Raw genomic sequence first — 19353 nt, forward strand, 5'->3', positions numbered from 1 at the left:
TGAGTTTTGTGAGGACCACCCCCATGTCACCAGAACAGCCCTGACCTGTCACAGCATTGACTCCACAAGACCTCTGAAGATGTTTTGTGGTTTTTAGTAGCAAGATGTTCAGAAGCAGATCCTTAGTCCCCAAGTCCTGTAAGTTGGCATGACACTCTGCCTTAATATAACATATTAAAACATAGCAACCTGTAGCAAAAAGTGACCAATGAAACTTGAATATAAAGCTTAACAGCTTAATCAAATGCATTTGTGGGTCCCTCTTCCAAAATTGTATATCTGACATTGTCGATTATGTTGACTGAACATTGCAGCTCTGGTAGAAAGACCTGTTGTTCACTAGAGAAGACTGAATACTGAAGACTGAAAAGACTGAGTGTTGTGATTTAAAAGGGCTACAAATGCTGTGCATTTCTGAAATCTTACAAACTTAACGTTAAGAAACCCATATTATTAGCAAAAACACTGCAAAGAATTAATCTCTTTACCCTCTTGTTACCATCAAATTTGAAAGCTGTGATGACTGGCATATTGAAAATGAATATGTACTCCATTGGCCACAAAACAAGCCTCTGAGAGGTCACTGGAAAGCCCAGGATGTCCTATTGACAGTACAATAGGGTTCAAACTGAATAAATCAATGCTGCGTGACTTATACTGTAGGTCCAGGTCTATGTCCACTACTGTGTTTCAAAATTACTCTCACAAAGAGGACTCCGGAGGTGACACAAGGAAGATCTGTAGACCCGTAGTTCATTTAACCATGCAACCTTCTACAACATTTTTCATCAGAAAATAGAGCCTGCATGCACTACAAATATAAACAAATCTCCTTAATTCAGATTCCCCTGGTGTATTACAGGGTGAATTACAGGTGATCGCAGAGCCTGAAATTATGGTGAGGAGAAATGTTTGCTAATTGCAAAGGCCTGTGTTTTGCTGAAGTATTTTGCTACTGCCAGCACACCAGCCGTCTCAGTATCCTTAAAAATCCTGCTGACCAGTAGGTGAAGCCCATGTTCTCAATATAAAAATCAATGAACTGCGGACAGACCTTAAAGCATGGCTTGTCATAGCACTACTGCAAATACAGTAAGCTGAAAACATTTTCTTACAACAAGTGCATGAGATGAGTTCAGGTTTTAAATGACTGCAATGTTGTAAACCATAGACAGATAACACATTTAGTAAAAGCACAACCGTAGATATAAACCAGTGTGCGATCTGATCGTGAGACATGCAGTCGAGTCCTTATTTTAATGAGATCAGTGTAAGAATATATCTATGTGTGAGTATTTTGGCTGCATTCACGCTCTGATGTCACCTGCATTTCACCCACAACTTATTTTTAGGTGTCTGCATGTGTGTTCAGAGGTTTGTCTTACAAACGCGAAAGCTGAAAAGCCATCGAAGGACATTGCACAGTCCTCCCGTCACACGTGACTGTGATTTTTAAACTGTAAGGCCGTCTTTTCTTTCTCTGGAACAGTTCCGTTCCTTAACTGCTCTGTGTACTGAATTGTGACTAACTTAGTTTTCGGACAGTGTTTTAGCTTGAGGCAAGAATATGAGACTGTGTGTGATAGATCACCTGCTAAATATTGTGTAATTTCCCCTCATATGCCGCCAAAACATTTCTGAGCAGTAGAGGCATGAACTCTGCGAGACCTCTGAAGGTGTCCTGTGGCATCTGGCACCAAGACGTTACTAGCAGATCTCCACGAATATTATTTATAAAGCTTGGGTGCCTGGGACCCTTTTGTTTGTTTACCAGTTGTGCCTCTTTGGAGCTCTTTTTTGTGAACAACTGTTATATTAGTATTGGTAAAGTATTATTTTCACAATATATATATATATATATATATTAGAAGCAAACAAACTCCCCTGTCCTTTTCCCCTCTTTGGAGCTCTTTTGGTAGACACTGAGCACTGCATGCAGAGAACACCAGACAAGACCTGCCTGATTCTTGACTTCAATGATTGTCTGTTCACTTGCTGCCTAATATGTAGATCCCACCCCTTGACAGATGACATTAGAACCAGATAATCATTTTTTCTTTTCAATCTTTTTTTTTGTCAGTGCGGGTGTGCCATATCATAATGTACACAATAATATTGCATTTTTTTGACACAATAAAAAGAAAAATCCACATTTTGTGATAATAGCAATATTCTTAAAAACAGTCTATGTTGTATTTGTTTTGCTATTTACTGCTATACATTTAGTGCTGCATGTATACTTTAAACAAACAATTAAAGGTCAATACAGTAAATAGCAAAACAAAAAAACTAAAAAACTGCTTTCAAGAATATTGCAATATCACATAAGCCATTTTGGAAAATGTATGGTCAATATGATTTCATATGATATATGGCACACACCCAACATACACAAATCAGCTAATTATTAGTACATTAGTTGATGTTAATAAATATATATATTATCTTCATCTACATTGGCATGGGTTCCCATGGGTTGGGATCTACACATTAGGCAGCAAGGTTAAAGGTTAAAATCAGGAAAAATGGGCACGTTTTAGTATCTGAAACACTCTGATCAATCCTAATTTTGTGATGGCTAAATGGCTGAATCAGAACATCTCTAAAATGACAGCCAGGTATTCTGGGATGTTTCTGCAAAGCAGTAGTCAGTGCCTACCAAATGCATTACAAGAACAGACAATCAACACTGAGCCAACAGGGTCATGGGTACACAAGTTTCATTGAAAGTTTTATAGGCATGTAGGGCAGATACTGGGCAGATTGCTCACATTATCATATCTTTACCCTAAGCTACAGCACTGACCAAACACAAACACTGTTAGACATGATTCAGTACATGAAGAGCAGAACATTCCAGGCATCAAACGTTCCATAGAAAGACTCGCTGACGCAATCCATGAAGGCCTCACCTCACAACTTATAGAACTCACAGACATCTTGATGCCAGATACCACAAAATGCCTTTAATGGGTCAAAGCAGGCAAATAACTTGGAAATACTGTATCTTAATGGAGCTACACAAAACCCTAGTGTGACAAAAACACACCACAAAAAATATACCAGAGCAACTTAATGTAGTAATGTTCACCTTAACCAATTTAATTTACTTCAAAATAATATTTTTTTTTCCATTAAACTCAGCATTTGAATATCATAGGCCTCAAATAACCTACATATAAACTATATTAACTGTTGCCATCTTCATAAAAGGCATAATTCTAATGGCATAATTCTGCATTAGCATTCAGCAACTTTAATTGCAGACTAAGCAGCAGAGAAAGTGAAAACTTGTTCTTAGAGCCTTTATTATCGAGGCCACATAAGCATACTACAATGTACAGTAACAAGTAAACACACAGTAGAGTTTATACTGTCTGCCCGAGATCGAACATACCCGATGCCCAACCTGATCTCGGGCTGGGCCAGGATAAGATTTCACACCACCTTACTCAGGCCCTGTCAGGTCGAGCTCAAGTAAACAATCAGTGACGTAGTCTGATATTTTTTTTATAGTATTTTTTTTTTTTTTTTTTTTTTTTTAAGAAAGCTATGGTGTGATAATTACTACATAGAAAAGTTACAAAATCACCATCATCTGTGATCTTTGTGGTGTTGCATAAGTTCTAATGTTGCATTCATGCAGTGCCAGCCTGCGCAGTGTGCACACGTGAACTCTTCCGCAGCCACAGTTTTCCGTGTGTTTAAACACGGCTTACAGGAAATATAATAAAAACTTTTGGGACAGAAATCAGAAAGAAGAGGCACCTACATCTTGCAACTGTAGTTAAAAAGGTCAGTTTTAACGCTTTACTTTTTAAAGCAATGTGAGGTTTAAATCAGGCTTGGGCTCATAATGTCAGTTTATGGGGCAGGCCGGGTCGGGCTCGTACAGAACATGCATGGGCTCTGGCTGGGTCGGGCTGGATTTTTTTTGGGTCTGATCTAAGGTCTAACGCAGAGGGGCAAATGGAAAGGAAGGAGTGATTACACACTGATGAAGGCTAGAAAAAAAAATTTTTTTAAAGCAAAAAAAGTGTTGAACAAGTGTTGAAACTAATTACATTAAGTCCACAATAAATAATGGAGTATTAAGAAACGTGCATTTATTTATTGAAGTCAAAGAATCAATATGAATTCATGTTTAGATGCAAAATGTAACTGACTACAACCACTCAAAAACACTTTTGAGTGTATTGGTTAGGTACTGCTAATGTTATGGTTGGTCAGTATAAATAAAAGGTATTTCTGAGGAGTCATGCTTCTATATAGAACCACAGTCTATACTAAAGAACCTCTGAAAGGGCAGAAGATAAGGAACTATTATAAGCTGCTGTAGAGGTCTGTTCTCACCAGTAGAGAAGAGCCAGAAAGAGTAGGAAAAGTCCCAGTGTCACGGTGAACCCACTGGCCTGAGCTCCAATCATCTCCAGCATTCCTGAGACCACAACCAATGAGCAGTCTTTAAACACAGTCCACCAGAAACCTGTTGGATGAAGAAAACAGTTATATATGTGTATCAAACTTCTCACAAAAGTCTATACAACAACAAAAAAACCTTATCAAGTTTCACATTTTTCGATAAAGGTTTTTACGAGCCACTGACTCCAGCGAAAACAGCAGGGATCAACAGCTTAGACAACAGTCCTGGACCTAGTCCCACACAGCATGAACAACAAAAAAAAATAAGCGCTTATTTTGTGACAGTACAAACGTACATTCATCAACAGTTTGGCTTTACCTCTGTCCTCTCACTCTCTCATTCACACTGTTTATTTAAAGCTGTGAATGGTTAACCAGAAAAAAACAGTCAAAGCGCAAACAATGTCATCCATACTGTCTTTTCTTTCCACACGGTCACGAGCTAAAGACAAACAGAGTGCTGGGATCAATCAAAACATTTGTGTTTGAGACAAGGACAATAAAAAAAAAAAAATAAAAAAAAAACCACAATGTTAATTTTTCAACACATTCTCACCTATTAATTTGATTCATTTTTTACGCTTCACCAACAACATCTCACATTACTGTGCTTTAAACAACACTTATTTTTAAAGACACATAACGGTCACAAGGGAAATTACAGCATCAGAATGCTGATCATGTGGAATTTTTAGATGAAATTAATTTTGAGGAACTTGGTAGAAAATACTGCAGATTAAACTGCTGGCCGCTGCTCTCAATGTGCAGGATCTAATGCAAACAAAGCTGACAGCACATTAATAATTTTACATTAACCTTTAAGTCTAGAGCTTATTATCAGGTAACTAGTATTGGTTATTCTGCAGCTATTCAGAGCTTTAGAAAGGGAAGACTGGGAGTTTAAGACTTGGAGTTTATTAAAACATATCAGTATGGTGGTTAAAAAAGTCAAGAAAAAAATACACAAGACAAAGGAAATATAATATTTCTTTAGCTTGTCTCTAAGCTCTTTCACATAAAGTCCTCTCAATGATTTTAATATTGTTATAAAACCTTTTAATTAAATGTTTCCTTCAGGGTTTGGCCAAAAGAAGCTTCTCTGGGCTCTCAAAGAAGGTCTTTCAAAATACTCACATTTCTGAATACATCTTCTTCCTGGCAGAATGTAAACTGCATTCCATTTCAACCTATACACTTTTTCACAAAGGGCCATTTCCCTTAATAATAAAAACTTTCATGACTAATATTGAAATTTGTTTGATGGTCTGAAACATTTAAGAATGGCAAACATTCAAATCACTTTTTCAAACAACGGTATGTCAGAATTAGGAGTGGGCAATATGGCCCTAAAATACTGTCACATTATTTCAGGGTATTTTTGCACTACCAATATTCTGAGTAACAAAATACTGACAAAACACTGAATTTTCTAAATTAATTTAAAGATCACAATAATGCAACGAAATAAACATTAAAGTTTAATTTAGTATAAATATAACAGTTGCATGCTTTCATTAGACACAAACAAAAATCTATAAACATTTACCTAATTCATAAACAAATACAAAACAGACTGCTTTCAAGAATATTGCTATTATTTATGTGGGAAGGTCCAAAGATGACAAAAAAAGCATTGATAAATTACTTGAACACTAACTGTAAACATAAACATAGTCGTTTGTAATTTGTTTAATCTATTACATTCTATATCAGATAATCTATAATCGAGAAAAGCAGCATTATTGTAGCTGTACTTACTAAGGTTTTCTCAATTCTTCTTCAAGTACATATCAGACAGTTTATGTACAGTGGATGGGAGATGTAATGTGAATAAGACAAGCAAAGCAGGCTGTTTAGTTGAAGCTGAGGTGCTGAACAAAGGGTTGTAGGATCGGAACCTCATCCTCTAGTATAGTAACTATTTTGTACATTTATTGTAATTGGAACCATCAAAAGTTTTCATGTAAATATTGGATATGACCATCAGATCAAAATTATTTTTAAAAGTAGTCCTACATAATGGAATAATGAGCATCAGCTTGAACTCTAATAACTGAAAAGATTCTGAAAAGAGTAAGATGTAAACATGCATATTTTCTGATTCTAACATCAATATTTGTTCTGCAGAGCTTAATGAGATCCTACCCAGGTCTGGCCTAAAAGACAAAAAATGAATTCCATAACAAAAGACTTCAAAGCGGCTTATTAAACAGTGCAACTGAGCTGTAAACTACACAAAAATGGATAAGACGCACCCAGAATCCTCACAGTAGTTTCCATAAAAGACATCAAATAAGAAACCCCCTGAGCAGAGACTGGGGGGCATACTGGTGATACGGTTTTATCTGTGTTGTTTTTGAGGCTGCAAAGAAATTGAAAAGAGTCAGGAAGCAACTTGAGGAAGCAATCAGGCTTTCAAGTTTAAATGAACCCACCAAGAAGCACTATTTTTAACAGCCTAGTTAACAGCTGCACTTTTATAGTTTCATTAGCAGCACTGCATACGAGAGATTAACTCTTTTACAGTGAGAAAGCTGGCAGATATTACATTCTACATATATAGCAAGCAAGGGGAGTGTTCTACAAGTTCATTAAAGTCTTATAGGGCAAAGTTCTTACATTAGAAGTGAAACAGACAAAGTAGACCGAACTATACAACACCCACACATACACATTTACTTTTACCCTTAAGTTACTAATGTATGCACTTTAGTCATTATTTTTATACATTTACATTTAAGTCTTTAGCTGGCAACCTTATCCAGAGCCACATACAAAGGTGCTTTGCTGATTACTCAGAAAATATTTTTAGGTATTTTTGTATACACTAAAATAGATTAATAGATTGAAAACTGCTAATTACAAAAGTCAGTATGAATACACAGTTACACAACCATCCATACTAATACACTAGTGTAACTAGTAGGGATAAAAATCACAAGGCATCTCATAATACGGTATTATTATGCTACATTTCCCACAATAGCAATATCACTCTACTGTGATTCTGTAATACTCTCACATTTATAACAAGACAATTCCCTATGATACTTTACTACTTCTCTGTAACTGTAGAGGATAAAATACTCCTAAATAAGCAAATACCAGGATTTATGGATTTATTGCCATCAATATTACAGAATCTGACAACCAGTATTCTACACCACAGATGTATTCTATTCATTTTATTATTATGTGGAATAATGAATCATAATCAAAAACTTCAGTAGATCAAATTAGGAGGCAGGTCTTAAGGAGTTTGGCACACTTACGTTTAAAGAAAAATATAAATATTTAACACTATGTATGATACAATATATCACAATTTCAATATTTTGTCCTATCCCTAGTAATTATGTACAGTCTGTAATGCAGGTTTGGCATATAAGAAACTTAAAGCACATAGGTCACATGTCATTAAAATATTTGCACTAAAAATAATAAATTACCACACTTAAAGTTTCCATAGCTACTTCTGCACATCCTTAAAACAGGTTTGTTGAATAACCATGAAAATGTAAAAAAAAACAAAAAAAAACATATGAAACACAGGTTAACAGAGAATACATCAATAAAATATTTAAAAGCTGCATTTCTTTAAACTTGAATGTTGGAGCTGGGAATAATGTCACACCAGAATTGACAGTTAGACATCACAGTTTACCACAACTGGTTGTCCATCATTAGCCTGTGTTTTTGATGGCGATTCCAGATAAAACCCCTCATATAAATAATTTACCATGTTATCATGTTTAGCATTGTCTCAAGTTGGCATTGCTGGCGAAATAGAAGTTGGACTATACTGTGTGTAACGACCGATTTAATGAAAATAGTTTGGAGCTAATAAACTGTATAATACTACTGTTGATGTGAGAAAGAGCCATCTTGGATTCTAAATCCACTTTATAATGTTAATAATTATATTTAATAATAATTAATTATACATGTGGTGGGTTCCCCACTAAATTTCCTACTAGAAACTTAAAAAATTCCAAAAAAATCCACCATCCGAGTTAAAACCATATGCAGGTCCAGCCAAGCTAAACAAACAAACAAACAAACAAACAAACAAACAAACATTTCCTACAAAACCTTGTTCCCTTGCCAAACACAGAATACATGGAACTATTTACTGAGTTGGAAAAAGTATACATCTCTAATGATTGTAAAATAAATACCCTGAGTTCACCTCTACATTCACTGTACCAGACTAAACTTTGGTCACAAAGTCACAAAACTTATTATTATTATTTTTTTCATAATTAAAAAAAATCTGCATTGTAGATTAATACTAAGGTCATCCAAATTATGAAAAAAAAACACATGTAATTATTTAGTAAACAACAACAAAGTAGTACCACTTGCTTAGATGACAGCTTTTGATATATTGGCATTTTTTAAATCATTTTTATGAGGAAGAATCATCTTGATTGGCTTTCATGTAACAGCTGTGCTTGTAACTTGTCAAGAGTTAATTACATGAATTTCTTGACTCTTAATGAGTTTGAGAGCATCAGTGTTAACGCTGTGAAAAGGTAGAGTTGGTATACAGTGAATAGCTCTATTTGAATAATGTTCTAATCCATATCATGGCAAGAACTACTAAACTAAGTAAAGAAAAACATATTTTAAAGAATGAAGGTCAGTAAATCTGAAAAAAATTCAAGAATTTTGATTTGAACCTTTGAAAGCAGTCGCAAAGACTATCAAAATCTTTATGAAACAAAAACAAATTATCTTCAGGACCGGCCCAGGAAGGGAAGACCAGGAGTTACCTCTGTTCATCAGAGTTACCACCAGCCTCAGAAACCACAAGTTAACAGCACCCCGGATAAGAGCCACCTAAACGCTTCACAAAGTATTTTTCTACATGACTTTTTATGTGTTCCTTCATAGTCTGGATGACTTCAGTAGTAATTTACAATGTAGGAACATTGTGTCCTATCTTTTGACTTGTGTGGTCATTTAACATGTTATACTACCAAACCTATTAAGAAATCTACTAATAATAACGTTCCAGTGAAAGCTGCTGTGAAAGTTTTGCAAAACAGTAAATGCATGTATTTAAATGAAGGTAGATGAAGTGAAACAGCACTATAATGATGAGCGCTGGGCACTAAGGAGTTAACAAAAACTTCAGATATTGCACGTCTTTTGCTCATGAAGTACTGTGGGCTTTATCAGAGTCTAGAAAAATTCATTAAGTTCTCCTTTGAGGGAGCCACATGGTGACTGTGAAAGGCCTAGTGAGATCTGAAAGGATATCTAGGCACAGTGACAGGGGGAGATGACTGGAATTTAATTTAGGGCAACCAAAAATGACTCACAAAAAGACACTAAAATTCAAATTTATAGAACACTGTCGTTTATGTGGCTACCTATAAAAAGCACAAAATGCTTAAACTAGGATGGTTTCTTTATTGATGGATATCATTGATCACACTTGATTCGAATGTTATAGTTTTTTTATGTAGTATAATATTGTTTTAGAGGGATCCTTAAAAAATCTGGTACTTTATAGTACAACCCCCAAGTCCAAAACATTTAGGCATTGGGTAAAAAAACAAAAACAAAGAAAGAAAAACAAAATATATGCAATGAACTGTTGTGAGCGATGTTTTTCTTTTCCTAATACAGCTTTAACTTGCATTTGTTGATTATACAGTGAAGTGTGTTTACAAACAATGATTTGTAGAATTGATCCTGAGCCAACGCAATGATTTTCAGTAAAGAATCATGCCTGTTTTCATGCAGTACTGCCCAAGAGCCTTAAGATCATCAGCATGTTCTTTTGTAGGTTTGCATTCTCTTTTTATTACCATTATTTTTGTGCATTGGCTTTGTATATTATAGATATTACTAATAAGAGTAATTATTTACCATGTAGATGCATAAACAGTATGAACATACAAATCCCTGCATTACTGACTAAAGCTGTTTATGAGTCATTAGACTAAAGCTGTTTATGAGTCATTATACTCAACCAAGTTTCCCATCACCTAACCAAAGTGTCTATTTAAATCAAGCTTTAAAACCTAAATGAATGCGGTTATGAATTAACCGCATTCATTAACCATTCATAACCTCATTCATTTATTAACACCACAGAACCACAGCGCAGAACAGCCTAAGCTGATGCTACAGAGCTCAGTAACGTGTTAACATATTGTACATTTTCAGTTTGAGTGAAATGCAGGCCTGTCTGTGGAGCTGTATATGATTAGGCAGATCATTCTCAGCTGTGAACCTTCACTCACACTCACATTCACAGACACACATATAACCTAACAATGGCTAGCTTTAAACTTCCAGTCACGCGTTTTGCCACTCTCCAGCATCCCGTGCCAGTTGTGCAACGGGACAGCTAAAATAAAGCCTTTCTAGACCTGCAGTTCAGTTTTCTTCTGCTCAGGTCAACCCGGGTAGCGAGGCCACAGTGACTAACATATCACAGAGACAGATATTTGAGTATAAACTTTAAAACGCTCACCTCTTTTCCTGTTAGCCCACTGTGCTGTTTGTTGACAAGTACGCGCTTCTGGGTAATGTAGTTTTACAGGTTGCATAAGAACTACAAGTTGACACTGCGCTCTGGTATTTGTAGTTCAGTCGAATTTGACGATTTATTTTATGTTCATTTTTATTTTTCATCATTTTTGAAATAGAAAGGGTAGAATACTGTTGTTTTTTGCCTCTGTTATATTTCAAATATAATAAATATAAATTACAAACAATACTTTAAAAACAAAGAAATTCCAAAACTTCACAAAATAAATTGTTTTGTAGACACCTTTCATACACAACAGTCATTCAAAGTGCTTTACAAATTAGAATACAAAGAGAAAAACATGTAAGAGAATAACGGTTAAAAATGAAAATGAAAAATAATAATAATATAGCATGAATAAAATGGATTCAGACACGATTAAAACACACATATATAAATAATTTTGCATTACATTCATCTAATAATTTCCCCGTAAGTTTTTATTATAATGAATACTATAAAAGTTTCTATTGTTTTTGTTATCTGATAAAAATAAATCTGTACAATTGTATCTGTAAATTTGTAAAATGTAAATTGTATTCTAATTGTATTATTCATTTTAATATAAGAGATGTTATTTTCTGTTTTTTTTTTTCTTTGTTATTTGGTGCTTTGTACTATATGTAATATAATGTATGATACAGCAGCATTTATTGTAAATGTTTGTGTATGTAAGTAGGAATGTGTATTTAAATATGTATTGGATATTTCGTTTGCGGTTGTTGTTAAATAAATAGATATGACGCTTTTTGTGTAGCGGTTGGTGGTAAATGACAGATTATTCCCATCTGTATGAGCTCTGTAATCCGATTCCGCCCCACTTCACTCTCAAATCCACTGGCGTCATTGGAGGATCTGATCCAGGCAGGAATAGCACAACCCAGAATCATCCTCCTCCCAGCCTGTGGATTAGCGAGGAGCATCTGTAGAGTCTGCAGCTGATGGCCTTTCTGTTTGCTCAATAAACATCTGCCACAGTGTTTACTAGTCTATTATTCATAAAGTACATGGTGAAAGAATATATTCATCCACAAAAAGCCTATAGAAAACTCTGTTCTGGGAGCTTATAAAAGTAACAATTAACTACAGCTAAGTGATAGTTTGGTTCTTTAGGACTGTAGTGAAAATTATTGATTAATTATAACCTAGGTAAGTATCGCTGCTTATTATTTTATTTTTTTACATAATTGCATATGGCAGATGTTCTGTGCATTATGTCAGAAAAGAAATAAAGACTTTTCCCATTAAAGGGGGGAGGGGTTTGCCTTACCATTTTGATATACAAGTTTTTTTGCGTGATAGCAATGCTATTTAGTGGGATGCTAATCCTAAAAGATAAATATTTGAGTAAAATCAATTCAGTTTTGAACAGTTCAAACAAACAATGGTTGGCTACTTCTCCGGTGTGGTGTTGAAATAAAAGAAGGATTGCAAATAGTAATTATTATTATTATTATTATTATTATTATTATTATTATTATTATTATTATTATTATTATTATTATTATTATTAAGGTTTTTAATCAATTCAGACGGTAAGACATGCAACATGTGTAAGTACCCCTTTATTATGAGATGCAGGGGGGCGTTACGTTTGTGATCGATGAGATAGTCGTTTGATTAGCTCGCAGGCTAGGCTAAACTCGCTCTGCTCTCTCACCATTGCAACTTTTGCAGCCACTCCACACACAGACATGCACACCGCGGGCTGAAGCCCAACCTGCTGTTCGGCTCAGCCTCGGAGCCGCTAAACTGCTCTCGTTTGGTTGGGCTTGAGTTGCCGACACCTCGCTGTGGAGCCTTTATAAAGAGCCGGAGCTGTGGATGTGATTTTCCCTCTTGTTTTCTCTATTTTCCCTTCCTGATGAACTGGGCTCGTAATGCAGGAGACAGCGGCGATTCTGTCAGCGGCGCAAGATGGCAGATTTTTATTGAGTTCTGAACTGAAATATCTCTTCATATTTTGCCATGAATAACAGAAACCCTTGCACCGATGGCCCCTGTATACGAAGGTAGGAAATGTTGTTTTTATTAAAGGGTATTTTTCTTTTTTGGAGAGGTGGTAATCAGCGTTTTTGAAGGTTTATTTCACTTATATAGCGCCGTGGGTCTATTCCAAACACGGCGCTCTTGTTTGGCAGCTATAACAGATTTACTACCTCATAATATTACACTTGGCATTAATAACATGTAGCTAAGAATATATTGGAGATGTTGGAGATCGCTAAGAAGCAGTTTAGTGAAGAAAAATTGGTCGCACTGTTATTATTTCATTTAATTTAACCATTAAAATACTAGATATAGCTGGTTAAAGCTTTGCGTGCAGAATCGCTTGGTTACCTTAGCTACTAAATAGGTAACGACTAGGTTAGCGAATTAGCTAGCTCGCTAGTTACTTAGGTTAGCTAGTTAGCTGGCTAACTATTTACTATATTACTAGTTAACTCGGAATAAATATCTTAATACCAGTTAATTTCTTCACCTACAAACTCAGAAGTGAGAATAGGTTGTATGGGTTCAAGAGCTTAGCTAATTAAGTGCAGTTCTGTTTGTATTGTTTATTTTTTAGGATGTTTTTACTCTGCCAAGGCTTTGTTTTTGGATATTTGTTGTTGTTTGAGGCAAACGTTCAAAATAGATAACAGCTAACCTAAGGGTAGTTACTTAACCTATGTTAACTAACCTAGAGTGTGAAAAGTGGATCTCCACAAATCAATCACTCTTTTAAAGGGTCTCTGCTGTAAATATACGCGTTATTCTCTGATATTGACCTCTTTAATCTCTTTAGAAAGTATTGCAATGTGTTGTAATTCAGAGTTTTACCTTAAACACACAGATATCTTTGTGATTTAATGCGTCAGTCAGTCATTTATTAGAAAGAAGTGCAGTCAGTGAGCGTCTTACTGCAGCAGCACCAACTAGCTCTGTATGGGCTATGGGTGACTAATCCCAGAGCAAAATGGCACACAGTGTTTAAGCAGCTCAGTACTATACTCTAACCAATGTTAGTTAAATATGTGTGTGTCCTGTGACTTAGTATGTGAGTGTTTATGTGTGTGTGTTATTGATCCAATAGGCTAGCTAGCTGTTATAGCGGTTATAGCTGCTGCTCATGCAGGCTGAGGTAACTGGCTGTCTTAATATTACGCTGTTCTTCAAACACACTGAGGTAGCTAGCTAAGGTGATTTTGGGCTGGCAAATAAGCCACAATGATTAGTAATGAGGATAATATTAACTTTTAACAGCTTATCTCAGCGTTTACAGGACATGTTTCTCATTGTTTAGACTGTACTGTTTGTATAGCACGGATTTAAGGAATGCTTTCCGTGTCCTGGCGTCCATAGAGACTTAAACCAGAAATAGCACTGCAATAGTACACCTAAATAATCCTCAAAGAGGTGTGAAATGCAGACGTTTCTGTTATAAAACGTTAGCTCGCCCTCCACTGTTCAAGTCGATATATTTGAACTGTCCGAAGTGTTTATTTTCGCTGTCAGTTAAAGATGGGAATCTTGATTGATTCCCCAACACCCCCTCTGCTGTTGGCAAAGAGAACTGCATCATGTCAGATCCAGGAGACCACCTTCCAGTTTTCAGGTTTTACCTTTTGTATTTGTAATCTGTACAACATAACACATGTTGTATTGTCACAAGACATGTGCATTAAACTCTTTAAAGGTGAAACAAAAAAAAGAAGGAAAGAAAATCAGCTGCTACCTTGCTGTTTTTGCTGCCTTGATTTTGTCATCGGCCTCTCACAGCACTGATGTATAATTAAAGCACGACTGCGATGTAGGGTGCCACTGTGTTGGACGTTGAAGCCCTGATGCAATAGAGTGATAGACTGATTAGAAGTCGCTGCTTTGAATTTGGAGACAATAAAGGGCACGGAGGCCGTCACCCTCTGACACTCTCATCACAGCCATCAGCGATCGAGACGCAGTGGCACTTTTACAGCGAGAGAAAGAGAGAATAAGAGTGTGTATGTGTGTGAGAGAGAAAGAGAGAGGGAGAGGGAGAGGGAAAAGGCCATGTAGTCATATAAAAAAACCCACTGGACTCATTTTACTTTAGAAATGATGAGCAGGTTTAGCTATGGGAATTGCCTGGACGGTGGAGTTAAAGCTTGCACTGAAACTGAAATTGGGCTCCTCAATTACAGGTAATTACTGTATATTGTGGTTCTCCGTTTGGCAAGACAAAGAGTAGATCTCTACCTGAGTAGAGCTTTACCTGTTTTGTAAGCAGGTATGTTATATAATGTTTTGGAATATGAATAGTTTCATTATTATGATTGGGAAAGCACTTCAGTTTTAGTTTCATTCTTAAGTAGTGGCATAAAGGAATGAGAGACATGTTTATATATATCTTTTACTGGAATTCACACAAACAGCCGTTAGTTAGGGATAGGCAGATGATTTGCTATATGATTGTTGGGCTAAATTATGTCATTATGTGCTTTTCTGGTTGTATCATTTCAGATATGATGCCCTCCTATGACTTTTGACATATCATTGACCATAAAAAAGTTTCAGCATAAAAACAAAAATGCAAACTAAAAAAAATATATATTATTTTTGTTTGGGATGGGTGAAGCGATTAACCTATGAAGAGGTGAAACCTACACATTAGGCAGCAAGTGGACAGTTTAAATTAAATTTAAAGTTAATGTGTGTAAAAACTAGGCTAGCGTAACAATCTGAGCCTCTTTAATAAGACACGCAATGTAATAGTTAATCGGCTGGGTCAGAACATCTTCCAAACATCAGGCAGGTGTTGTGGTGTGTTCTTGCCATACAGTGGGCCTGTCTGTATCCTCCAAAAGTGCTCAGAAGAAAGGCAACCAATGAACTGGCTTACTGATGTGATCCATGGAAGCCCAACCTCACCACATACAGAACTTAAAGTATATGTTGTGAATTTATTCATGCTAGACACCACTTGCAGGACACTTTTAGAGGTCTTGTGGAGTCATGTCTTCAGGGTCAGGGCTGTTTTGGCTGCACAAGGGGAAACTTTACAGTATTAGGCATTTTTCCCTTCAGGATTTTTCTCTGTCACACAGTTTGTTATTAATATGGGATAAATGTTGTGTAAGTGAATGTTTTGAGTTGAAGATCAGTGAGCTCATGTAATGTTTATTAAATTTGACACAATAATGTACCATTATTCAAACACAGCATTCCTGGGGAGATCTGCAAGGATGCTCTAAAAGGAGCACATGTTAGATTGTAGTACATGTTGATATGTCTAGCTAAACTGAAGGTCAGTGATACTATTTTAGAAGCTAAAGATCACTATTTAAGACTATATTTTATTTCACTGAGATACCTAATCTCCTTTGTTGCTTCCAGAACTATGATAGGCTGTAACTTTACTGGAATGTTATTTACCTTTTTCTGACTGTATGGTTTGGTAGTATTTTGTATACTTATTGAGCAAAAATAAATAAATAAATAAATAAATAAATAAATAAATAAATAAATAAATAACACAGCACAGATTAGTACAAACAGTTGTGTCTCAGACAGATATGTTACAGGTGATCACAGGTTCTGTTCTGATTAGTCACTGCTTCCCCCAGTGCCCTAAAAGTGACTTTTACTTTTGGGTAGTGTACCTCCTGGTGAGAAATAGTTCTCTGCTAGACAATCATTTTATGATGCTCTTAAAGACATTATGTCCAGTTATCAGACTATAAAAAGGGTAATGATTGGGCTAAATGAAGCAGGATGATAGATTTGACAAATTGTCCACTATCTAGGCTGACAGCCAGCCACTGTTGCTTTCATTACAGTGGTGCTGGGAACAATAACCCTGGATGAAACTGTATCGTCTTTAGCAGCAAATCCAGTTTCTGTTTGGGATTCGATGCCGGTCAGGTTTGAGTATGGAGGCCCTGTGATGAGTGGTTCAACCCTGCCTTTTCTGTGTGAGCCCAACAGGGTACTAGAGCCTCCTTGCAATTGTACAGTTTTCCCCAATAAACATATAATTTTGGTGTAATATTATAATCCCTTAAATACATCATTATTACATTCACACTCAAAGTTTTGGTGCATTATTTTTTATATTAAAGCCAACTGAGGAGCTCTTAGCTTGTTATGCTTTTGTTTGAAAGCTTCTAGATCTGTTTATTTAGAGGAGGCTGTGGTGTTAATACCTTGCTGCTTCTCATTTATGTCTTTTTAAGACAGCTGCTGCTTAATTGCTTTGCTTTTTTAAATAACGACTGTAAATGCAGAAGTTTGCCAGGCTGATGAGTGGGTTGAGAGCTGTGTTGTTGCTTCTCTATAGCACTATAGTTTATGTGTTTGGAGAGTTGTGGTGGAAGCTTAGTGTTCTGGCTCTTGGAGGCCAGACAGACCAGTAATCTGGGGCCACAGTGGCTTGGGAGCCTGACCTCGTAACCTATACTGACATGTTGATTAATGCCTGTTGGGAGAGGCACCAAAGGGACTTGTCTTGAGCTGTAGAAATAATAATATATATAAAGCTAGGCTTACTGCGAGACTATATGGATTAATGGATTGGGCCACCTGTTTTCTCATAAGGTGTTCCTGGGGGCTTTATACCCCTCCAGCTCAACCCTGGCATCAGGCATGGTGTCAATAGGTTCATGTTTATCTGCTACAAAAAGTCCTATTCTATTGGAAATGCATCTCCACAGGACTAGACAAGCTTGACTTGTGCATTTGAGAACATTTGGACATATAGTGCAAGTGGTAAGGAATTAAGAATTTGGTATTATGTCCAACACTGAATTCTGCTCAATTCCATTTATAGCTCACAATTTTAGGAGTTTTATGTATTATAGTTATGATCTAAATACATACTGGACAGTTCCCATATTATGCAGCTATTAAATTCAACAGCGCAGCACAGCGGTTAGCGTATAAACATTGTATCTAGCAGCTATGGAGAACCCAGTGTACCCAATGTACCATATGCAGCAGTAAGAAAGCTCTAGATCACACCTTTTTACAGTGGAGGTAATAAGGCACCTCGAGAGCAGGGGTCGATATTACCTCTAGTTTGGAGCCCCTGGCCAAAACATTTCACGTTTTGGCTGCTAAAGCTGAAGAGCCTGTGCCCCAAGTGGCCACCTTGCTTGAATATTTTTCTGTAGCTTTTTTTTTTCTTTTTAACAAACCACCACTAATACCAAATTAGCTGCTCCAGCCCAAGATCCTTTGTTGCTTTCCATGGTGAAGTAAAGGATTGAGTCAGATATTTGATTCAGACATTTCATCACTTCCACATAAATACTGTGCAGCAGATTGCATCAACTCAGACTGGCCCCAGTTTCCCAAAAGTATCTTAACTGTTGAAGAGAGCATTCAGTGTAAGTGTGTAATGCTCACTCAAATACTTAAAAATCATCAAAAGATGCTGTTGTGAAACCTATCCCTGCAAAACATTACAAAGATGAGGGCCTATAGACGTGAACCACAGATTAATTTCTAAAGTATTTATAGTAATAATAAAATTGTCAATCTTAATGCATAGTTGCAATGAAAACATACAGACTGAGAAGCTGTAAAAATTGTAAATGAGCCAAACAGACAATGTCAAAATAAAAGTCAGTAACACAAACAAGCAGATAACATTAAAAAATAAAAACAATATTATACATAAACAGAGATACCATTTCAAAATACCAATGAAATAGTAACATAACATACTTTCAAACTGAAAGTAAAAATTACAGAGACCTGTTTGGATTAAAACACTGACATCTGTATTACTCTGTTCTTATAATCAGGTGACTATTAAAGAATGTTTTCTGTATTCCTCAGTTCAGTCTTGTTCTTGGCTTCTCTCCTGCGCTCCTCAGTAATCTTTCTTGTCATAGGCTTCGGAAACTCCCTCTCAGCTGTCTCAGGCTGTTGTTTTGGGCCTTGTGACTGAAATCTCCTGAACTGACATCAGCCGAACACTGAAGGCACGTCCAAGGTCTTCGCTTTAGTTACCGTTTTCAGAGCGCTGCAGGAAAATCCCAGAGGTTTTTGGGTTGTTGTCATGCATTTGCATCGTGAAGATGCTAGTGTTAAAAGTGTGGGACAACACTAAAAATTCTGCAGCATATTTGCTTACCTATTAAATCGAGAATTATTTACCTTTTTTTTCTCTCAGGCTTTATGAACATAAGCGATTGATCTTTCCAGGACATCTTAAAGGCATTTTTGGCTGTAGTAAATGGGCTACGCTGCAGCCACAGCCAGGGTGAGTGTGATTAGGCTGTCCACATCTCACTTTGTGCCCCTTTGAAGGCTGAAGGATATCTGAGCCTTCAGATGTTTGAGGGGAAATGGCTCACAGGTGTGTGCGGTCGCACCGTGGCGGGCAGATGGGGGTTGTGTCCTACTGACAGACACCAAGA

General features: G+C 36.4%; 2 protein-coding genes across 4 annotated transcripts in view; one reads left to right on the top strand and one right to left on the bottom strand.

The window, feature by feature from the left end:
- Nucleotides 1-11046, bottom strand: part of tbxas1 (thromboxane A synthase 1 (platelet)) — a 97806-nt gene extending 86760 nt beyond the window's left edge. Inside the window, exons 1-2 of one of the 2 annotated variants that reach the window (XM_049483605.1) lie at nt 10913-11037; nt 4354-4486 (exon numbers count right to left, since the gene is read on the bottom strand). In XM_049483605.1, coding sequence (XP_049339562.1) covers nt 4354-4486; nt 10913-10988 — 209 coding nt within the window. In that variant the 5' untranslated portion in view covers nt 10989-11037. Of the gene's footprint in view, nt 1-4353; nt 4487-10912 lie in introns of both variants that reach the window. The other variant, XM_049483606.1, reaches the window with a different exon arrangement.
- A 1577-nt stretch (nt 11047-12623) lies between these two features.
- Nucleotides 12624-19353, top strand: part of hipk2 (homeodomain interacting protein kinase 2) — a 116657-nt gene continuing 109927 nt past the window's right edge. For both annotated transcript variants that reach the window (XM_007250960.4, XM_007250961.4), the window contains exon 1: nt 12624-12981. In XM_007250960.4, the coding sequence (XP_007251022.3) occupies nt 12963-12981 (19 nt within the window). In that variant the 5' untranslated portion in view covers nt 12624-12962. The remainder of the gene's footprint in view (nt 12982-19353) is intronic.

Source organism: Astyanax mexicanus, chromosome 9 (genome assembly GCF_023375975.1).
Source record: "Astyanax mexicanus isolate ESR-SI-001 chromosome 9, AstMex3_surface, whole genome shotgun sequence".
Lineage (NCBI taxonomy): Eukaryota > Metazoa > Chordata > Actinopteri > Characiformes > Acestrorhamphidae > Astyanax > Astyanax mexicanus.